The 24,968-nt window shown below is 39.5% G+C and overlaps 1 protein-coding gene across 1 annotated transcript; it reads right to left on the reverse strand.

Moving 5' to 3' along the window:
- Nucleotides 1-449: 449 nt before the first annotated feature.
- On the reverse strand, nt 450-24,304 carry LOC134291552 (choline transporter-like protein 1). Its single transcript, XM_062859472.1, has 8 exons — nt 23,900-24,304; nt 14,339-14,449; nt 13,432-13,551; nt 12,396-12,499; nt 11,847-12,333; nt 1,388-1,756; nt 946-1,326; nt 450-810 (listed from the first exon to the last, which is right to left on the reverse strand). The coding sequence occupies exons 1-8, from the start codon at nt 23,960-23,962 to the stop codon at nt 568-570; spliced, it is 1,878 nt and encodes a 625-aa protein (XP_062715456.1). The 5' UTR covers nt 23,963-24,304; the 3' UTR covers nt 450-567.
- Between the last annotated feature and the right edge of the window lie 664 nt (nt 24,305-24,968).

Genomic DNA, 24,968 nt, shown 5'->3' on the forward strand with positions numbered 1-24,968 from the left:
AACTACCAAGCGAGCTTCTAAAAGACGGTGGAAAAGCACTGGTGAGAGCACTACCCTGGGTCATTACCAAGATTTAGGAAGAGGAAGTATTACCGGAGGAGTGGGTGGAAGTGTCTCATCTACAAAAGGGCGGCAACTACAGCGAGATCACACTGTTTAGCGCTGCCTACTAGATACTCTGTCCAATTGTATGCCGCCGAGCGTCGTCCATCGCCGATTGCAAGAAGGTTCGTGAGGCAATATAAGGCTGGACTCATGGGTGAACGCACTACAGTGGACCAGATGTTTGATGCCAGAAATGCCGCGAATACAACGTGCCCAAACATCAATTGGCCATTACTAAGATGAACTCTGTCGAAAATATCAACCTTCTGTAATTCATTTTTGATTTTTTTAAATATTAGACAACAGAAAGTGATATTGTGGTGAAATGGTGAAAGTTTCATTCATTCACTGAAAATTTGTGCTCTTTATTTATCGCATTGTTCATATTTATAAGCATCACACCACGCACACACAAAAGTAAAAATGAACGCATCCAATATCTTCTTAAATTCTAAAATCTGTTCAGTCCACTGTTTCCGAGATAGTTTTCGATAATCTCTTCTTCGCACCAGATCCCGATTCGTCCTTGGTCCACGCTCCCCCATCCTTCAGGGTGCTGGCAGTGCGTGAGTCGTGCACTGCCAAAGCCTTTTTCGAATTCTGCACGAACTCCATCAGGCCCCGGGACATGTAGTACGGCCGACTAATGCCATCGTTGGTCTCGCAGTCCTCGCAGAAGCACAGAAATATGGTATCCACGGTCATCTGTTGGAATTGAGAAATGATTGAAAACGTTAACGATCTTGTAATCGTAGAGCACGTGCTAGATAGACAAATTGGAGCTATAATGTTTTCTGTGTTTACATGTTCTAGAAACGCTGAGTACGTACTCACTCATACCTCATAAACGGTCATGAAGCTATGTGCCACCAGGTAGGCAAAGATGCCCACCAATATGATCGGGACATATGGATGATGCAATCCGGTCTTCTTCTGGATCAGTTCCATTCCGACGAGACAGGTTACGACCACAACGAACACTTTGGCAAGGACCAGGACGAAATCCCCAACCGAGTTGATAGCAAATACGCGCAAAGCATTGTTAGTCAGCAATCGGAATGCATTTTTTCCAGCTCTGCAAAACGGATCACCATGCATGGCGGTCATGATGTAGGCATTCCTCGTCAGATACTGGAGGAACTTTTCGAAGCACTGTAGACAGCACTGGCAACACTCGAACATGCAGTTTGTTAAGCGATTCTGGCGTTCTCGAACGTAGTACTGAAATAGTAAAATTGTTTATCATAGTCTATTACTACCGAGCAGACAAACGAAAACCCACCATCACAACTTTCAGCACGGCCCGTAAGAACTGTACGACCGCTATGATGAACGACCCCAGTGCCACAGTTCCCATGTGGTAGCGCACCAAGTTGCCAAAGCTCTTCAATATCGGACTGCCCAGTTTGGACTTGTTGCGCGTGAAGAACCAACAGGCGACCGCCCCGGCTATGACCATGTGCTGACAGCCGATGATGAACTGGCAGAACCAGAAGAACGCTAACAGGTTGTACCACCGGGTGAAGAGCATCGTCGAGTCCTTGACGTACTTGGCGCTTTGATTGTTCTCGACCCTGAGCATCCCGGAGCTTTCGACCCACATGGTGAAGTAGACGTACAGAACGATAACCGCGGCGATGGATACGAACGTCTTAAAGAGAAAATTCGGTAAGTCGTTGGTTTTTATGTTCTAATATACACGGGAGTTTTACTATCGAGCGAAATAAGCCGAATACACAAGCGATCATGGTGAAATTGAACGATTGAACCTTCTGGATATACAAACCGAACTCGACAAAACTGAAAAATTGCCTATTTGTCAATACAATCCAACATGATGTGAAGGTTTGGCCATAACAATGTTGAAAAGAATCAAGGGCGTAGCTTTTCGGTCAAGGTGGTGAGCACCCACCCTTTATACCTACTAGCTTTGATAACTAAACGCAACATGATACAATTAAATATAATAATATTATGTTCTAATCTAAAAGAATTATTTAACCCTTCAGCAGTCACACTGTTGTATTTTGTATAATATGTTGAACAAAGTTCGCCAGTTCTACACAAAACAGCGTGATGTTGGTATCGGTGACCAATATCTACAAAACTTTCGTAAGAAATCATAAGCTGAACTCTTTTGGAAATCGCGGACTCTTTTTAGGACTAATCTTCATGTTATCCTTCAACTTTTTTCCCAGTTGAAGTTTTTCTCTGAAACATCCGTCCGAAGATTTTTTGAAAAAGGCTACATAATATCTTCCATGACTAACTGAAGTTTTTTCAGTAATCAATCATCCAGTTTATCAATGCTTATTAGCAATCTTGGAATTACCTGGATTTGCATTCCTCTAAGAAGAAACGTTCAGTTGTATTGTTACGAGTACATCCTTGTCGGAATTTCCCTAAAGACAGTTTTACATACGCATAAACTGCTCATCCCAGGGCACAATCATATAGAAATGTAAATGAACGTATTCCCGGAAGGATCCTTGGAAGAATTCTTGAAGGTATTCTCGTAAAAGTCTTGAAACTATTACTGAAGGAAACCTAACATCTTGGCAGGGTTAAAGAATGATGACCTGGACGAATCGCTGAAAAGTGTTCTGGAGGAATTTAGGAAGGAATTCCTTGAGCAATTTCTGGTGCATTCCCTAGCAAAAATCCGTGAGAAAATTCCGAAAAAAAAGTCCCTGAAGGAATTATTGTAAGAAATCCTGCATGAATTCCTGATTGAATCGTGAGTTAACTTCTGAAGAAACGGTTGGAGAGATTCCCGAAGGAGTTCCTGGAATTTTTAGGCAACTTCGCACTTCTGGAAATTCCAGAAGGAATCCTGGAATAAGTCTTAAGGACAAACGTCTTGAAATCCCGCTTCAACAATGCATCAGAACTTTAGACGCACAAATATTAAGAAGTAAGCCTTAAACAACAATGTATTTTATTGTTCTGTTCTTGCTCACTTGTAGTAAACTTAAAATAAGAAGCCCAGGGGCGCTGGTTTTGTTTACGAAGAGATTTGTGCGTTCGAAATCGTAAGCAGGTGCCAAAGTCGGCCATTTTGGGATTCTAACAAGTATGTCCTTAAAACTTGTTGTAGGACAGCATTGAGGCATTCTCGGGGGATTTTTTTTTTTTGTAAAAATCCTTGAAAAACTTTTATAAGGATCACTCTCAAAACTTCCTTGCAAAAACTCCTAGTGGAAACTCTGGATTTGGATAACTTCTAGAAGGGTTTCTTGGAGGAAAAAAAAGATACTTAGGATACACTCCTGAAAGAATCGCTGGATGAAATTCCTTTGCAGAAACTGCAGGGGTATACTTGAAGGAATCGCTGAACAAAGCCGTGGATGAACTTCTAAAGGATTTCTGGGAGAAAACGGTGAAATAATTCCTAGATGACTTTTTGGAGAATTTTCTGGCATTCCTCAAAAATTATCTAAAAAACATTTCTGGAGAAATTCTTGGGTGTATTCCTGAAAAAGAAATTTTTGAAGGATTTCCTGAATTAATTTTTGAAGAGATCTCGAAAGGAATTTCTGAAGGAATCACTAAAGGAATTCCTGAAGAAATCCCTGGAGGGATTCCTGGATGAATCTCTGGAGGATTGCTTCACAAATTCTCGGAGGAATACCTCGAGGAATTGCTGAAGCAGAGACAAATCCTTGTAGGGATTCCTGGAGGAATCCGTAGAGGAATTCCTGAAAGAATCACTGGAGGAATATCTGAAGGAATGCAGGGAGAAATTTCGGGACAAATTCTTGAAGAAGTCCCTAGAGGAAATCAATGTAGGAATTCTGATAGAATCCCTGGAAGGATTTCCGATGCAATCTCTGGAGGAATGCCTCGGGAAATCTCTGGAGAAATTTCTATACAATTTCCTGGTGGAATCTCTAAAGGAATTCTTGATGCAATCAATGCAGGAATTCCTGAAGGACTACCAGGAGGAATTAATGGTGAATTACTCCGGAAAACACTGGATGGATTCCTGAAAGAATACCTAGAAGAATTCTTGAAGGAATTTCTGAAGCAATATCTGAAGAACTTCATGGAGGAATCCGAATAGGAATTCTGGAAGGAATCCCTGGAGAAATTACCGAAGAAACCTCTTGATGAATTCCTAGAGGAATCTTTGGAAGAAATTCTTGGAGGAACTCCAGGTCGAATCCCTGGAAGAATTCTAGGAGAAATCGCTGAAAAAAATCCTTGTGGAATCCCAAGAGGAATTCCTGAATAATTTCCTGGAGGCATTTCTGGAGGATTTCTTGAAGGAATTCCTGGAGGAATCTCTGAAGCGATTCCTGGAGCAATCCGTGAATCAATTCCTGGAGGAATCTCTGGAAGAATTCCTGGATAAATTCCGGGAGAAATTCCAGGATATGGAGGAATTCTTGAAGAAATTCGTGGAGTAGCCCTTGGAGGAATTCCTCTAGGAAGTCCTGCAGAAAGTCTGTAGCAATTTCTAAAGGGAATTCCTGTAGGAATGCCTGAAGGAATTTCTGAAGGAATCCCTGGAGGAATTCTTGGAGGAATCATGGAGAAATTCCTGGAGGTAGGAAAAATTTATTTGGGAATTCGAGTAGGAATTTCTGGTGGAATGTCTGTAGGATTTGTTGGAGGAATTTCTAGAAGAACTCCTGGAAGAACCCTTGCATAAATTGCTACAGGAAGTACTATAGGAATATCTAGAGAAATCTCTGCAGGGAATACTGGAGGAATTCCCGAATAAATCTCTGGGGGAATCCCGCAAACAATTTTTTAAGGAATCCCAGAATTAATTCCTGATAGAATCCCAGAAGAAGTTTCTGAAGAAATTCCAGAAGAAAGTATGTACAGAAAACATCGTAGAAGGAATTCTTGGAAAATCCTGAAGGAATCCTAATAACAGTTCGTGGATGAACTCCTGAAGGAATCCCTGTAGTAGTTTGTGAAGGAATTCCTGGGTAACTCTCGCTGAGACCGGCCCACTATTTACACGTTGTCTTCAAAAATGTTTAAGGTGCCGATTTTCTGAAAGCCCTCGTTAAAAAAGTAAGAAAAATGCATTTGGTTACTCAAATTGATGGACCCCCCGTTAGTTAGAGCCACAACAATTTTTGCAGACCCCTCGATTTTGGTCAAATGGTGGCTCATTTAAACCATTATAACTCGAAAGTTTCTCCAAAACCACCTCAAAACGAATTGTTGTTGAAAAGAGGAAAGATAGAGCTACTATTTACAATAATAAAAAGTTGGGTCGGCCATATTGATTTTGGCCGCCATCTTGGATTTTTATACCAAAACATTTATTTCACCATGAGGGCAACCACCGATTTTCAAAATTTTAGCATCAACTGAAAGCTGAGGCATGTATACATAACATATCAAAAAATTGGAAGTGTCTTTTTTTCCTATCAAAAGTTATTTACAGTTTTGTAAATTAAGCCACGTTTTTTCCATACATTTCCATGCGCACCGGCAACGACATGCAACAGCATCTAAGATTACGCCTGCATGTATACACAAAGGCGCGTGCCGCAAAATTTTGCCATATTGGAGGTTTGCTTCCGTTTTTGACTGTTTCTCAATGATGCGGGCATTGTTTTCATAACTTTTATAGTGTTTTGTAAAGCTCAAACCTTCAGCATTCCATTAGTGGACTCTGTGGGAATCTCCAAGGTACTCGAATTACGGTTCCTGAACTATCTATCTGGACACTAAATTGTCTCCGCCGTCACCGCCTTCAATCCATAAATTCCTCCTTCTTCCGTTCCTCACTGACTGACTGAGCGTCCCAATAACACTCTAACACTCGAACACTCAAAATATATAACTACTTGCCCAGTATCAAGATACATATAACTTGGCTACCAGGTATGTATACCTGCAAGGTACCACATCTCCCTTTTTCTATAAAATGGATTTTCATTGCACCCTTGAACTTGTTTGCAATTTGGAAGCAGACCGAGTCTGGTTATTAGCTTAATAATAAACACGTGCAAAGTTATATACTGGGAGTCTTCTTTGCCAACCTGTCACTTTTAATTCGTATATTATGTGGTAGGCACGATAATTCTATCTCGAATTCCGTATGCCCAAAGAAGTCAAGAATATTTTCATTACGAAAAGATCTTGGATCGACCGGCGAACAAACCCGTCCTCCTCAGCATGGTTTCGCTGAACACCTGCGTTTTCACTGCATTGGCAATATAGACAACAGCCTTATTAATATTTGTATACTCTTATGTGACAGGCATTTGCCATAAACTTCTCTTTATCTGCCTCCGACCTATTTCCTCTATTTACACATCCGGCCACTCCGGCTCAACTTCCGGGACTGTGTTACATTTCCCTATATTTCTTCTGTGAATCATACTGAATCTTCTACTATCGATTACTACTCCATCACTGCTATTTTTCTAGTACTTTTGTGATGACTAGCTAGACAAGTTACGATTAATATTTCCATCTTTTTTTTTTTAATTATTTTTCTTATTTATATTCGATCAAATGTTATAACAACCTTTTGTTCATATATCGCAAATCATTGGTTCATTTTCCAAATTCTCAGCAACTGTAACAATGTTTCAGCCAATAAGAACATAATAGCTTTTATTCACATCCTTTCCAAGCATTCCGGGAAGAATTCCTTATAATCTTTTCTAAAATTAATTTGATTTTTTTTTCTAAATAAATTGTATCAGAATCTTGAATAGATATCCGTCACCTTTACCTTTTTTCTTGACTTCCTTTTACTTTCATAAACGATCTTTCGCCGTGGGAATAGTTTCGTTGTTCCTTTACTTTATTTTTTCCTCTATCTTTATCATCGAGATTTCTGATTCGGGACTAGTTCATATCGGTACCCACGCTTTACCTCTCTTCCGAATGAAGAACTTACATTTTGTGATACTTCGGGAGTGAGATTCGATCCCAGGTCCTCAGAGTGATAATCATGTGCTAACAATAACACCAGGTCCGCTCCAGCTGATTCACATCCATAATCAGTCATATCAATTTATTCGTTCTCCAATTCTACAATACCTCCTCCAAGGAATATTTTATTTCTATGAACTTTGCTATGAATTTTCTAGCCTTCTCTAATTTGCCTCTCAGGAAAGCACTGTCTCCAATGGTAAAAACCATTTTGTACCCATTCGCATGTACAGCAAGTTAAGTCCTCGCAGCGCGGTGTCACAAACACTAATGTAAATCTTCGGTAAATCTATTGGTTCAAAAAAATACTGTTTGATTTGCCTGGAAAAGTTGACTGTTGTTCACTATTTTCCACTAGCAGTGTCCATGTAATGCAACGTGTACAATGTACAATGCAACACCAATAAAAGCAGTAACCAATATATGTTTGATCTCATTTTCCATGCATACCAGCTTTGTTTATGCCTACACTACAGGTTACCTCTTTCAAAACTTCTCGACTAGTAGTGCATCGTACCCTTGATCGTACCTATAACATAATTTCTAATTCAATCCTCATTTCGCTCTTCCAGAGCAGTCTTGTGCCGTACTTCCTTCCCACCAATTTCATTTCATCTGATTTTCGAAACCACCATTCTTTTCTTATAACGCCCTCCGGGAGCAACCCTGGGCTTCGCACCAGCCCTTTCCGGTCTCCAGGACCAAGATTTTTTTCATCCGCTCTCCGGGAGCATTGCTGTGCTTTGCACCAGCCTTTTTCATACGGTCTCCAGGACCAACATTTCGCTCTCCGGGAGCAGTGATATGCATTGCATCAGCATCATTTCGGTCTCCGGGACCATTGCACATTTCTCCAAAATGCACAAGCCGCCTTAGCTATCAAACTCTTTGCTGTTTTCCTCCGCGACTGCCGTTTCCCACCGTCTTCACTAACAAAAATAACGGAAATCAGCACCCACCTAAACATTCGAACTTTCACTAAAACATCTTCCGCTTTATTCCTTCGCAACCTCGTTCGCAACCATATCAAGGTTCAAAAGCAAGCCACTGGCTTATTCGTGGGAGAGCACCCGATACATGACCTAACCTGTCGAGTCAATCTTCCAGCCGCCAAATAATGTTGATTTCGATGCCGATAAAAGTGCTCATCGCAAACTTTTTCTCATCACCAATTCAATCCCATCCTCGTTGCCACTGTGGGAATCTCCAAGGTACTCGAATTACGGTTCCTGAACTATCTATCTGGACACTAAATTGTTTCCGCCGTCACCGCCTTCAATCCATAAATTCCTCCTTCTTCCGTTCCTCACTGACTGACTGAGCGTCCCAATAACACTCTAACACTCGAACACTCAAAATATATAACTACTTGCCCAGTATCAAGATACATATAACTTGGCTACCAGGTATGTATACCTGCAAGGTACCACAGACTCAGAATTCAAATTCGTGTTCGTAAACACTGCGAAATAACGCTGCATTTATGTAAACGGCCGGAACCGGACCCGGTGTTCAAAAGTGGCATGATTTACAAAACGGCAGATAACTTTTGAAAGAAGAAAAAGACATCTCTAATTTTTTGATATGTTATGTATAAATGTCTCAGCTTTCAATTGATGCAAAAAAATTGAAAATCGGTGGTTGCCCTCATGGTGAAAAAAATGATTTGGTATAAAAATCCAAGATGGCGGCCAAAATCAATATGGCCGACCCAACTTTTTATTATTTCAAATAGTAACTCTATCTCTCCTCTTTTTAACAACAATTCATTTTGAGGTGGTTTTTGGAGAAGCTTTCGAGTTATAACGGTTTAAGTGAGCCACCATTTGACCAAAATCGAGGGGTCTGCAAAAATTGTTGTGGCTCTAACTAACGGGGGGTCCATCAATTTGAGTAACCAAATGCATTTTTCTTACTTTTTTAACGAGGGCTTTCAGAAAATCGGCACCTTAAACATTTTTGAAGACAAGGTGTAAATAGTGGGCCGGTCTCAGCGAGAATTACCCCCTGGAAGAATTACTGAAGAAACCCCATGAAGATGGTAATCCCTAAACAACTTTTGGATGAGTTCCTGTGAGAATTACGAGGAATTCCTGAAGGAATCCCAAGAAGCGTTCCTGGAGGAATCCTTGGAGGAATTTTTAAAATATTACCTGGAGTTGTTCCTTCAAGAATCCCAGAAGGAATTATCGAGTGAAACCCTGGAGGAATACCTGAGGGAATCCCTGGAGGAATTCTTGGAGCAATATCTGGAGGATTTTCTGAAGAAGGCGAAACCCAAGGAGTAATTCCGGAAGCAATCCCATGAGAAATTCCTTAGGAAATCCCAGGAGAGTTTTCTAAACGAATTCCTATAAAACATTCTGTAGGAATCTCTGGAAAAAAAATCTGAGGTAATCCATGTCTGCAGTTAATTCTGAATTTGGTTTGATTGGATCCATTGAAGAAATCCTTGGCGGACTCCAAAGGATTTTTTGCACGATCTTTTGAAGCAATTCCGCGATTAAATTTTGAATTATCTCTGATAAAATTTTCTGAAAGAATTCCTGGAAACTCTTCCTGCCGAAATACTTTGAATTAATCCATAATTATTGGAGCAATCTCTAGCGGAATTCTTGAAGAAATCCCTGGAGAAATCTTTGAGGAATACCTGCATACTATTAGACGCTCCTCAATCTAGCTGAAGTCGGATAACAATGCCCAGGTTACTTTACCAACTAAGCACAAAACTCCTAGCGGGCGGTCTCAGTCATCCTAGGAGTTAGGCGCAGTATCATAACGTCCGAGGCCATAATGCAGAACTTTTTTGCGCATATTTCCGTGACAAGGCACACAGAGAAGAAGACCCATAGGATAGGAACTTGTAAGGACCATAGCTATGTTAGACGCTCCTTCCAGGTTGTCTGCTAACCATTTTGCAGCCCTTTTGAGAAATTTATGACAGGGAATTTTGACGACACTCTTGGATTAAAAAAAAACTTTACATTTGAGCTTGAACTTGATTGACCGTTCGTGGATGCAACTCCAGTATCGCCAGACCAGCTACACTCACACAAGGAACCAATGCTATATCTGCCGGGGACTAGCAGGTATCTTCAGTGTGTTAGTGCTGGTGACCTTCTATTTTAGGCGATAATGGTGCCTGTCACGTCAGGTTGCAGGTCAATGTGGGAAAGGGGAAGGAAGTGATGATTGCAATCGTTTGTATCCACAGCAGACCGAATTTACTTATGCGTCTGCACAAATTCATGCGGATGTCGCAATGTTGGCGCGATATGTTTGGCAGAGTGCTCACACATTGGTGCGTGGATGCCAATGCCAGGCGTATGATGATAGATTAGTGCGATTATTACTATGAAGCTAAGGGGCTGTCCATAAACCACGTGGTCATTTTTTGGGGATTTTTCAACCCCCCCCCCCCCCGTGGTCATTTGTCCATACAAAATTTTTAATTCGTCCATACAAAATTGTCATTGGCCGAACCCCCCCCCCCCCCCCCCCCCCCCATGACCACGTGGTTTATGGACAGCCCCTAATGCGGCACAGTTCACTTGATTGCATAACTCGTAGGCGTTATCCGGTAGATTGACACTGAGCTGTGAAAGTTAGAAGGAAGAGAAACAGGTTTTAAACCGTTTCTGGTTCTAGCGATGACTATGATGGATATACATGAGTTGTGTTTGTAGATAGGAGAGTATAGCTATAGAGAAAGTAGATATAAAGATACAAAGTAGGAGGAAAGGGACGGACCAGGGATTGAACCGAGGACCTTCTGCATACGAATCAGAAGCGGTAGCCACTAGACCACCAGGCCGTAAAAAAACATACCGTCAAACGGGGTGACTTGCAACGGCGGGGTGACTTGCAACACTTGATGACTTGTGTCTATGTTTATCAACAAAACATAAATATAGGACGTTTACATTCCAAAACTCAGTTGAACTATAAAATGCACATATTATCTGAGTAGTAGCCACGATTTTTACTTTTATTAAAATAGTTCCAACAAAATATTCATAAATTTAACATTATTCTGAAAAAATAACAAAAATGTGACCCTCGAATCGTTGCCTGCAAAAGAATGAAAACAAAATTTCCCAAAAATAATATTCTATATGCGAATTCTATACATAATGAGCTATATGAATTTTCATTTTACTTTATAAAAATATTACCATATCTTTGTTATATTCATATGTTTTGAAATATTGTACCTAGACGGGGTGACTTGCAACACTCATTTTCTTAACAATTCAAAGTCCAGAAAAACGAAATATTGTTGTTAAACTAATAATTCACCAGCAAAAGCCTGGAGGATCATCATATGAACTGAAAAATACATTAAAACTTATGTTAAATTAACACTTAGTAACTTGGTTTTTTTGAGCCCAATATTTCCATATAAAAATTGACAATTCAGTTTCCTATGTAAAAACAAATGCAAAAATATGAATGTCAGTTCAAACGATATCACAATAGTAGCAAGAATACTTATCAAATATGCTTGAAACTAAAAATTTATATCTGCTTGTTTGAAAAGGGATTTACATTAGGTGTTGCAAGTCACCCCGCACGACGTCTTGTATCCAAAACGACCTTATTTTGCTTTTTCAACATGAAAAAATAAATCAATCTATAACTTGTTCACTCTATTTTATAGAGGGGCCAACTATTAAAACTATTACAAATATTTTGAATTTTAAAATTGAGTTTAATCAACATTTTTTGTTAATTGAAGCTGAAAAGTGTTGCAAGTCACCCCGTTTGACGGTATCATTTTATCCAACTAAAAAAAATACTCGAATATGAAACATAATCCGATCTCTTACCAATATAGGTTCCAGCAGCAGAAACGGCATATTGGATATCGCTTTCCCTGCTTCTCGAAACAGTTGCACCACCAGTCGGATCCTTTTCCTCATGACCAGCACGATCAAGCACACCACAACCGTAGCGACCGTGGCAGCGATGGCATAATACAGGTAATTATTCATACGCATCTTCGCCCCCTGGCCGGCCTCGGTGGGCATGTTTTTCTTCTCCCAGTCCCACTTGACCCAGAGCCAGATGGTTCCCACGGTACAGGCCAGTATTACGGCCAGCAGAACTACCCAAACCACGAAACCAGGTACGAATCTGAGCAGTATCAGCGTCAGCAGCGAGAACGCAAACGCTATTGCGCACAGCCAGAGCATTTCCATGTAGCATGATTCCAGGTCCTCCGAGACTTCCTGGAAAAAGTTTCGCAGCCCGGTCCGAGTGGCCACGTCGTTGGCGGGATTTTCCTTGCGTATGCAACGGTTTAGAAAGGGTTTGCTGTGGAGAAGCAGGGAGTTGTAACTAGAGTGTGCTAATTGGTGGGAAAGAACTTCACTTACTAGCCTTCGACATCCTCACACTTTGAAACACACTGCCGGTGCAGGTCGGAAGATGTTCCAGATGTTTCCACCAAAAGATATTTTTGCTCGGTTCGATCCGTGCCCTGAAAAATACAATAATTTCTCAGGATTTTGGCTTCCACAATTTATTGGTATATAGAGCGAAGAGAAAGATATAAAGAAATTGCTCAAAATACTGTTGTGACCTCTCGAATCATTGGTCCTAGGCCCTCTTTTAATCCATTTGAAACCTTAACATCTCCTTGCCAATCATCCCCTTAAAATGCTGTGAAACTGTGAAATACACTCAGTCATAACTTTCCTCATTTACATAATAGAAGTTCTATTATAGAACTATCAACTATGTAAGTAAAAATTCCATCTATGCATCTCCGACTACTTAAATGGAGTTTTGGGAAAAATAATAAAAGTTTTGGAATAAAAGTTAAATTAAGGTGAATATATAACGAAGCCACTCCTCGAATTTTCAAGAGCACAAACCTTATGAACCGAATGTCGGTTTGCGCTGAAAAGTTGATCGATTGGTTACCCGGCCGCTGGTGGTGACCAAACGATCAACTTTTCAGCGAAAACCAACATTCGGTTCTTCAGATTTGTGCTCTTGAAAATTCGAGGACTGGCTTCGTTATATATTCACCTTAATCAGAACTGTGAAACCACACTGCGAAGGACATGTCCTATTTAGTTATATCACCGCGTCATTGAGAAGATGCAGAAATATACACCAATAACGTCATCGTTCCACATGCATCAGGTTACGGTCAACATGAATCGAATAAACCAACATCGATTTCCACCGCACGGGTGTCATAAAAATAGGACAAATTGTCCCTGGCGCGACACACTTTTCATGAACCTGCCGCACTAGGGGATTCCCCGCGTGCTTTCACTGTTCAATTATTCCAAACCCCCATGATAGATAGTCAGCCCCAATTGTACCCACAAGGACTAATAACCATATGCGAGCTCTGCACATGCATCTTGTTCCGACCCCGAGCAAACAACCCAAACTTACCTTGCACGAAAGATCCTTATCTGGTTTGTTGTCGCGGCCACACACGTTGGCACAGTCATCGTATCCATTTATTATCCGGTAGATATCACCGAACACCATACAGTAGATAATGAGCACCAGCTTGTGGACGGATCCGAACAGGACACGGACACAGAGTATTTAGTTGTAGGCCATATGCAGAATTATTCGTGTCCATCGTGAGGGCAGTGAGATAGAGGGATGAAAACACGGAACCACGGATTAGTTATGCCATGTGAATGGTCATCAATAATGCATTCCGGTGCCTGGGAGTCTTATATTGTGTTTAATGGTGAAATGGGTCACGATAGGGACAGTTGGGTAAGGGGGAAACGTGGGCGTTGATGAATTAGTAATAATTGCAGTCAAGTTTCAAATGGGTTCATTTCAATAAACTCCAAAGTTTTTACTGCCCAGATGGGTCATTGCAAAGTCCGGAATTAAAAATAAAGCAATTTAGTGATTATTAATTTTAATATTCGTTTGGACGAGGCCAATATCACTAAAAAGCTATTTCTGTATGCCTGCAACTTTTACTAAATAGAGCTGCGCAATATCAGTCTTGTCAGTTGACGACTGATAATGCACCATTATGAATATCACTACTGGCCGATCAATATCACAATGACAGGTAACGCACTCTAGAACACTGCTATTGAAACTAATCTGATATTTTTGTGACTAATATGCAACACTAGTAAATCTTCATTTTGACTTTTAAACGAATTTTAAAGATGGACTATCAGCAGTGATATTCATACACTATATCACAGTCAGTCCATTTCGTATAGAAAAAGAAAATGGCGATCAGGCTACCGAAACTTCACCGCTCTCGCGCTGAAGGGTTAATTAGTTATTCAGCAGACCTAGTACCATGCATAGTACTTACCAGAATCAAAATAAAGGCGGCTTTTATGGCAATGAAAATTATGTCAGTACAGTGACGATCATTTTCGAACAAGTTTGTATCATCCTTGTTTGGTGATGAAGACGCTGAGTGCTGAAAAGAGAAAAAATAAGCATGATGATGCTGATGATCTATATCCACTAATGGTGAAATTAAAATAGTTATTTATGTAACGAGTAGCAAAATGGTGGTTTTTACAGAACGAGTTGTACATTTATCCAACGAGACTTTCCAAAGTAGCTCTCCTTCAAAAACATTCATTTTTGTAGGATAACTTTTATAACGGTTACCTTGTGAACCCAGTTTTGCTAATTTCATTATACATGAAATGGTAAATTCGCGTGTCGTGCCTCGAGCATGCTATACTTCAGGATAACGACAACAATAGGTTGAACCTTTTCTTTCGGATGCTTTCATGCAAGTTGTTGCTTATTGTTTTCAGCATCTTTCCGCTGATTTTTGGCAGTGTTGCTATGATAATTTCATCTTCTTAAGCAACTCAAATAATAGTTTAAGAGGCTTCAGTTTAATGAAATACTTCGATATTACAGTTCCTGGATAACTTAACATTAAATTGCACATAATCTAACTCTGCTTGTGCAGAATATGTCATACGTTAACTGGTTGGCATGTGTCAAATGAAAAGTCTCCATTTGACTTTTTTTTGCACATTTGAGTGTTACTTCGCAAAATATGCGTATTCAGGCATCCCTGCTCAATAGACTGGGGAACCTATACTAATTTGATCGCGGCCACATTTCATGGATAACTTTCTTCCATTGGCACTCTGAGTAACTTTCATTATGATAAAGCCCTTTTTTGTGGTATACCATAACTATTGCTTTATACTAAGCTTGTCCTCTGCGGTCTGTGAGGACCGTAAGAGGTACTCTTGAATGGAACTCTGATCTGGTGAAGAACAAAATATCTTCGGATAAACCAGTCTTTTTTATTGTTAGTTACATATCTCTAGCATTCGCTCCGAGAGTTGTAGCAATATAATCGATTTAGTGAACAATTGAAAACTCTGCTTCCTTCAAATTCCCAGGATGAAATAGGATTTCTCCTATTTATCTCCAGTGGGATTTGAGTATTTCAAATAATCACTCTTTTGTAGTTCTTCTATTGGGCATTTTCATGGCGTGAAATGTTCCGAAGCGAACCAGCCTAGGGCTGAACGCCTCGCAAATAAAACTAATAATTATTAAGTAAAAAGAAAATCGTGTTGAGTACTGTTCCTTTGAATTCCATTTAGAATTTGAATCCTTTGACAGATACGTATTTCGATCTCAACTGTAAGGTCGTCTTCAGTGTCCTGTACTTGACTCGACTGAAGACGACCTTACAGTTGAGGTCGACATACGTATCTGTCAAAGGATGCAAATTCTTATGTGGAATTCAAAGGAACAGTACTTAACACGATTTTTTTTACTTACAGATATTCCCCTAACAAGCCCAGGTTCATCATCATAATAGTTATTATTAATGGCTTTAAATAACTCTATAGTTTTATCCCAAAAGGGTGCGTCCGTTGTATGAAGAAGGAACAGTTCCCGATTAATCCGATTAACCCCGTTCCTTCTTAAATACTCAAACGCATTGTCGATACATCCGTGATGTTCGCTGAGCTAACATGCCTATTCATGTGAACTCACATGCCTCCCAATTTGGGATGTCCACAGTGACTCTTCTACATAAAGTTGTATACGTTTTCAAGAAAGCACTCGCTCAAAGGTAATTTTTGCTTGAGTTGTTTCTTTAATTTTTGAGAATGCTTCCGATTACATGCCTTTCAATCTCATTTCGTTGGAACTTCTTCTCGAAATTCCAAGGTGAGTACCACTAGTATTTTACCGGAAATTGCTCTAGCAGTTTCAAAGAGAATTCCCGCAAGAGATCCAACGGGAATTCCAGTGGGAGTTCCACTGGGAGTTATTTTCGAAGCTAAATCGGTAATTCTTCTAGCAGCACCACCAGGAATTATTCTAGCAGTTTAACATATACTACGTCTTATAGTTTCAACCGAGAATTTATGATTGGGTTTCACTCAGAATTTCTCTAGAAGTTACACCGATTATTCCTCTAGAGGTCCACTGGGATTTTCCGGTAGGAGCTCCGTTGAGTACCCCTGACGGAGTTCCACCGGGAGTTTCTCTAGCACTTCCACCAGGAATTCCTTAAGGTGTTACAAATATGATCACGAGTCGAAAATTGTTATTGTTATTTATAAAATATGAAGATGGAAAAATGAAGAGGTTTCACGACTGTTGAAGGAAAGGCTGTTGAAAATTGCTCTACTCCAGCGGGCTTTTCCTGCTCTGGGAGTTCCACCGATTATTACTATAATAATTTAACTGGAAATATCGGCAGGATGTTTCAGCAGAACTCTTCCCCCAGGTATTTCTCAAGGGGATCAAAAAAGTATCTCAAGGAGGCCCACCTAGTAGGGGGATTAGGGGCAAAATGGACACCCTAAGCAAATGAGTACATTAGGCCTACACACCAAAATTTTTGAAATTCTTTCAGCACGCCAAAAATCAGCAAAAGAAATTGCTGAATTTCAGCAACATTTTTGCTGTATTTCAGCACAACTTTGCTGATCAACTGTCAAAATTGCTGGATGGTTCAGCAAGTTGAAAAATAATTGCTGATACTCAGTAATTTGTATTGCTGCATGCAATCACCACGCCAAAAATCAGCAAAGTTTGCTGATTACCAGCAAAAACATTTTGCAGTGTATATAACAGAGTAAAACCTAACATATTGTCATATTATCAGTTGACATACAACTTTAACTTGTTTCCCACGTCATTCATTCATTTTTCAGGGTTGGCAGGAAAGGTACGAGGCGAAATGGACACCCATCGGGGCATAATGGACACCCCTGCATATTTTATGCTAATTCTTTGGTTACATCGACCAGTTAAGTAATTTTTCTACGGAGATCAACACCACAGACATAATACTCCATCTTAGACGAGTTTACATAACATCAAAGTTAATCAAATAAACTATAGGCTAAAATAATCGAATTCATTTTTTCCAAACTCTCTAAAACGCCTAAAAGTATGCAATGCGCGTACATCCATTCGTAATTGCCAGTGTTCATTTCGCCCCGAATCGACTACAACATTGCTATTTTAAGTAAATTCTGATCAAAAATAAAATACTTAATCCATTGCTAAATCTACGTATACATGTAGATAAAGTAACAATTCACTTGTTTTAATGGTGGACACACTTAAATACTCGTAATACCTTATTTGATGCTGCTTCGAAATTATAAGAATTTCACCAAACGAAAAACATATTTCAATTTCAATGATATTTTGGTTATTTTGGATCAATATAAATGGTACTTTTGAAAAACAGAACCATGACTTGTTCCTTTACACTTATGCATTAACAGTTTTACATAAAACTCAACGGTTTCGGCAAAATCAGGGGTGTCCATTTCGCCCCGGGTGTCCATTATGCCCTAATTCCCCTACTTCTCTAGAAGTTCCACAGGAAATTTTCGCAGGAGGTTCAGCAAAAAATCCTTTAGAAGTTCCACCGAAAAATCTTCTATCGGCAATTCCCGAAGGAAGCTCCACTCTGAATAATTGTTCTCGAAGCATTCCCCTCTAGGAGTTCCTCAGGAAAATCCTCTAGCAGCTCTACCGGAAGTTTCTTTAACCCTTTTTTGGCATTAGGGTCATTTTTGACCCAGACCATACACAACGTCAGCGAGCTGCTGCCATCGTGATGCAAAAGGAAGGTTAAGCGTTCTGTTAGGAATTTTGCAGGAAGTTCAATAGAAAGTTTCCCTAGGAGTTCCACCATATTTTTTTTAAGTTCCTCCGGGAATTCCTGTGAGAGTTTCACTGATTCTCTGTGAGTACTTATAGGAACTCCTCCGATAATATCACCGAGAATTCCTGTAGGAAGTTTCAGTAGAAATTCCCCAGAAATTCCTCCAAGAATTCCTCAATTTTTTTCAAGAATGATATCTCTTCGTGTCCCTCGGCGAAATTCTCAAGGAGTTCCCACACGAATTTTCTCTTGAAGATTCACCGTAGATTCTTATAGCAGTTCCCCCAGGAATACTTTTGAAAGTTTCGCTGGAAATTCTTCGCGAAGCAGGAGTTTCACCAGGAATTCCTCAAGGATTTCCACAGGAATACTCTTAGGAATTCTACCCCGAATTCTTCTACGGTTTTCATCGGGAATCTCACTAGCAGAAATCCCTTCAGTAGACCTCTGGAATTTCGTTCAGTAGAAGCTCAGAAAATTTCTACTGGCGTTCATCCCAACATTTCTACAGGTACCTCGGGTATTTTCTTCGTGCATTTTCCAGCAGTTTCGGGAAACTCTTAGTGGAATTCCCGACGAAGTTTTAGAGCATTGACCGGTAAAGCTCCAAGAGAGATTCCCGGATTGACTCCTACAGGAATCCCCAGTGAAACCTCTGGATCAATTTCTGATGGAGCCCCTAGAAAAAATCTCAACATAACTTCTGGAGTAGTTCTTGGTGAATCTCCAGGAGAGATTGTGGAGCACATTTTTTTTTTCAAAAATACGGAATTATCCTATGGCCAATTCTTCGATCACAAAGAACCAGAATGAAAAATGTCGACTTTTGCGTGACATAATTTGTGTATCTCCCCGAACTTTTAATTGTCGAATGCCTAGTAGTATGGGACATACATCAAATTCTCGCTCCAGTCGACTTTTTTGATTCCATTTAGGTCCCATGTGAACCGTGCAAAATTTCAGTGCAATTGGTGAAACTATAATTTAGCGCAAGTGGTTCAAAGTTTCCATAGGATTTACTATGGGAAAAGTTAAATACACTTTCAGAGGAAAAATCGCAGAGGTCGCCCTTGTCGCCTTAATTCAAATCGATCAACTTTTCTTGTAGAAAAATCATTCATGAAACTTTCCTTCAAAGACCGCAAAACGATTAAATGCTTGTGGAAAAAGTTATTGATTTATTACCGATTAGTGATCCAAGGAACGGCCTTTTGCAGCACTGTAGCTGCTGCCTCGGCTGCTGCTGTTTCTGGGGGTAGTGATGCCTACCACCATCCCATGCAACAACGGCAGCAGCAGTGCTGCTGATAAAACAAAACAAAAAGCCGTTCGTTCGCAATATATAAAATTAAGAAATATATTTAATTTAATTTCGAGCGGTATTTATACCCTTCTTATGGGTGTAAGAAGGGTAAAAATGCAGCTGCCAAGAGCTGCCAAAATATCAGCGCCATAATGATATGTATACCGTCAAATTGTATGAAAAACAGCCATTTTGTTCGGATTTTGTTCGAAGAAATCGATAAATAATGAAAATGCTATAAATATAAAATTGAAAGCTAAACCAAGTTCCAATACATTCGTTTAGGCCGGGCGAAATCGCCCCCCACGGAGCGAAAATCAAGCGGAAGGGGACGAAAATTTGAAAAATCAAAATTGGGGGGCGAAAATACTGACAAGGGGGCGATTTTTTTTCAATAATTGGGGAATATCAAAACTATTGAAATACAAATCCAAAATGTCAATTGAATCATTAACATTCTCAGAAATTTCAAGCTTTTTTTTCTAGTATGATTGAAAAATGCCTGTTTTAGACCAAAGTTTACTGAATTTTTGATGTTTATGATGATTCGTGAATGAATTTTGTCAAAATTATAAAAAGAACAGGGGTTGATGAGAAACTTTTGTTTATAATTCATATGCGTTTTTTATCATGAAATTTTCAATTAAAAACATGAAGTTTAAGACGAATCTTAGAACACTTTTCGGATGAAAGTTGTCACACATTGTTTGATAATATTTCAGAGAAACTTCCCAGAGCAATTCCAAACATTGCTTATTAGGGGTAGGCGGGGCATTATGGACACCCGGGGCAGAATGGACACCCTCAATATTTTGAAATATGCGAACTTTTTTTAACTTTTAATGAATGGAGAATATAGTCCATTTGTCTAAAACGTAGTTTCAGGAAAGAAACATTCGAAATTAAAATTATACTTGATTTTACACGAAAAAGTTGCGTCCTCCGTTTTTTTGTGCATGGAAATTATATTTTTTACACCATCTAAAATAAGATTTAGTGATTAATTTATTGCAGGTCGATTAAAACCTGATATTTCTAGAACACATGCAAGTAGTTTTGCTGTATCTACATGCTTAACATGTTTATATTTTCTTCTTTATTATATCAAAAATTAAGTTTGGAAATATCTTCTGCTGCCGGGGCAAAATGGACACTCACCTTTTTGAAAGAAGCGGCAAGGGACAAATATAAGCTAAATCACAAACCAACCAAATTCTTCGATTTCAGTACATTTCCGGTTAAATGTTCACTATAGTAGACATAGGGTGAAACAAATTGGCCAAAAAACGACAGCAGTGGAAAATAGTTGTTCTAGGCACAGCTGTACATGCCGACAAAAACGAAGCTTTATCCAAAACAGCCTGAATTTAAATAAACTGAACAAAAATGAACTACTTCGGCATATTATTCATCCATAATAGTTGTTTTGTAATGAAATGACTTTATAGGTGTAAATAATGTACGAAATTCGTAAAAGTCTCATGGTGTCCATATTGCCCCATGGGGGTGTCCATTCTGCCCCGTATGCTTGAAGACGGTCATGAAAAACTAACATTTTTCGCAACATTTTTTGAAGTGGATAAATAATTTTTCTTCGTGAGCATTCTTATGCAATAGATGCTAAATAGACTTTAAAAGGATACATGTATCAAAAAACTAAACTTTTTTGACATCTTGCCAGGTAAAGTTGGCAAAAACCTTAGGGTGTCCATAATGCCCCGCCTACCCCTACTATGTGCTATTTTGATATTTTTCCACAAATTCAGAGTTGATTTCCCTCAAAACTGAGTAATGGCTGATACATGTCCACTTATTCGACAATAAAAAATTAACCAATTCATACGAAGCTGGCATTTCTATATTTTCAATTACTGAGCAAAGCTGACTACATTCGAAAATAGACCATTCCAGAGTTGTACTTTTTGCATAAATCATATTTTTGTAATTGGTTTTCAATTTCCTACCACTCTTATTTGAGTACTTGTGACTAAACTTCTCAGAATTTGAAGAACCCCCTTTTAGAACACTGATAAAACATCTTGTTGAAGATAACGAGTTTCGTAAATGTTCACAGTTCGTTCTGTTTCGCTCGATTTTATTCAAGAATATGTGTAGCACAAACATGATTTCAAAATATATTGTGTTTACATGCAAAAATACAGTTTTTTTTTCAAATGCTGACAATCAATGCATTTGTAAAACAACTTAAAGCAAATCAGAGCGATACTTATTTATATACATTAAATACCTGTTTTGCCACAGTAGAGTGAAATAATGGGCTTTCAAGGACTTCCGCTAAGCAACGTTTCAGCCTTTTATCATGGAAAAATTAAACTTCACTTAGGGGGGCGCAAACTTTTTTCTCAACCTCCAAGGGGGCGATACCTCCTAATAGTTTGGGAAGCACTGGTTTAGGCTAAAACTAGCAGACCACTATGATTTGATAATTTTTGCCTGGTATTTTCATATCGGGACCACTGTGTGGCGTAGTGGTCACATGTTCAATTCATAAGTGGATGGTCATGGGTTCGATCCCAGCCCCGGCACTTGCAATTTTTCGTCAGTTGCTCTTCCCAACCCCCCCACCCCCCGAGAGCTGCTGACACCTGACCCTCATCTGAGCATATGCTCTAACGGACCCGGAAACTTGGATATCTGCTAACGGCAACTCATAATGGACCCTCAATCGAACTGAAAAAGGAACAGAAGCCACACGTCAACATCCTCGTGCTAATCATTCTACCATATACAGGGTAGAAAAGTGACAGAAGCGCAAAGGCAACCAGTTCGATATAGTAAAATTAGAATAGAATACATTTAGGCGTTGTACAAAAAGTGTGGTTATTACCTTCAAATGGAATCGCTTAGATCCCTAGTGGACAAAACAGCTGTTAAGGTATGCGCACAGCAAAATCTGGCCAAAGAAAATCAAGCAGTAATAATTCATTCCAACTTGTTCCCAAACCAAAAGCAATTCATCGTAAAAAAGCATTAATTTACTTTAAATCAACATCAAGACATTGCTGATTTGACTTGTTATATCCGTCATCTCGAGTTTTGAGCTTGAGTCTTTCCGTAAAGTTTTGCACAGTACCTTCGACCGCATGCCAAGAAATTTTTACCACCTTTGTGTCAAAATCAATCTTATTTTTCGATGAAAGCTGTCGTTCTTGACATTTTTTGAAGGTTCCAATTCACGGTTACTCAATATTTTTCAATTGGGTTGAGTTTTGAAGTATATGAGATTTTACGTTTTTTTTGGAAAAATGCAGTACAATTTCTACATAGTTTTCTGCATACAAACGCAAGCATTCTCCGCCAAAAACAGGGGACAAAAATCAATTCAAATCAATACACAATATCTAAGCTTTTGAATAAGGGATGCCAGCCATTTTTCCCGACATTTCCCGTAATGAAAAAGATGATTTGCTGTACATGTATTTCTAAAAGTTCGGTTTTTCAAACCGCAAATTCATATTCTTGACCAAACTATGTATTTCTTGCCAAACTTCGATTTTTTCTTGCTCTTAAGTTGATCTGCAACCTTTCCAGGTTGTAATGATGTATAGAACCGAATACTTGAAAGCTAACTTAGGTCTGCGGGGACGGTCGCTTTAATGTACATTGTCAGATTTTCAGCACGTTTGTGCAAAAACTTTTCGAGGACTTCTTGTTCCCTTGACTCTATTTTAAACACAATGTCAAAATATATCCCGAAGTAAATATTTTTCAATTCCTTACACAATAAGCTTTCATTTGCGCCAGAGATTTCCACGATTCGTTGAAAATAGAGAAATTTCTATCCAAAATGCGGTGGCTAGATTTTGCTGTGTGCATACCTTAATTAGGTTAAGTAATTAAAGAATAAAAAAAAGTAGGCATTCGACAATTAAAATTAAACAAATAACACAATTCGGGTTTCTCCGAAGGCGACCCGTGCTGTGGGATGGATGGTTGACGGGGTTTAAAAGATACTCGATATTCAAAGCTCTATTGAGAATGGCAAATGGCAACTAAGAAAGCACTTTTTCCCAAAGTGATTCTTCATTCTAGAGAAAAATGCTTTTTTCAGTTTTGGATAATATACGATTCTCATTTGAGCCTTAACGGAGCCCATAGCGTGGATAGATCACCTTTTTGGGTTAGGTTACGGTGAAAGATCTACCAACTGATTCCAACTATGGAACAGTATATTTTAGTATTTAAAGGAAACAACTTTGGTTCTTATTGTATGTTCATACTTTGTTAAAAGTTATAGGTCTCGGTTTGGGTTGGGCTGAGATGAATCTTGAAACAAGGAAAAATGGGTCAGTATTCCTAATCTTTTATCCCGTGTTTACTAGTTGGGGACAATAAGGACTAGGGTTCCGATGCTTGGTCAATATCGATGCGTAGCCATTTAAGCGTGATTGATCCATTTCAATTTTATCCACCCAACAACGTACCTCTGCTGACTCTCCCGGAGACACTTTATCACTTCGGCTTCCTAAACAGCACAGGTGCATCATAATTATTCCACATGGGATAATGGGCTTCCAAATGTAGATGATTTACACTGCACATAATCCATTGTATTGTGTGAACTACGGTTGATTGCCCATTTGCCTTAAATCGTGTTTATTGCACTGAAAATCCACAATTGTAGTAATCCATTTCCACTGCATTGCATTTCACTTCGCGCGACATCGATATTTACAGTGGTTCTTCACTGGAACTGATTTTCGCCTGCATCCTTCAACCGCCAGCGCGCGACTGTCGGTCGGCTGCCCTAGGCTAGTAGATATCCTTCATTCTATATTATACGGTCGCTTACCCGGCGACGCGTCGAGTACTGTGGCTGGTGGGTTGGGTATGGGCAGGGCACCACCGCCGAAGCCTGAAAATAACAACGCGAACGCGAAAATAATAACTTCGTTACTATAGACCGACTTGCACTAGGACTCCCCTTCCAAGGAACGCGTCCGGTGCCCATTCCCGCCCTACATGCATAGCCATACTGGGATAGCGGGAGGTTTTCGCTGCGAAATCACTCCAATCCTGTGAAACATGTGGGCCTGAGTGCATAATTTAACAGGTTGCTTGATGGTATCTTGACTGAGGAAAGTTTGCATGATGCTTTCGATGCTCATCAATGACAGTGCTAGGTGGACAAACGAACGCGATACTAACCATAATTATTATAAACCAGTGGTGCTCATCATGCGGCCCGCGGACCGCATGCGGCCCTCCAAGCCTTAAGATGCGGCCCGCGGAGTACTTTAAGACGAATCGAAATTTTTGAATGATTATTTGAAATAACTCGTTAAATTTATTAAGAAATCAAACAAAAAAATGCTGATCAATTTTCACAGTGTTGAACACAAATTATATGATAAATAAACAAAAAGAACAATCCGTTCTGGTAAGATTGGAAATCGCAACTCCGAAATATTTTTCAGGAGTAACTACAAACAAGATTCCAGGACCAACTGCATCAAGACACAAAAGATGCCTATAACGCCTGAGGAAAATATG

This window comes from Aedes albopictus, chromosome 3 (assembly GCF_035046485.1).
Source record: "Aedes albopictus strain Foshan chromosome 3, AalbF5, whole genome shotgun sequence".
In the NCBI taxonomy this organism is placed as follows: domain Eukaryota; kingdom Metazoa; phylum Arthropoda; class Insecta; order Diptera; family Culicidae; genus Aedes; species Aedes albopictus.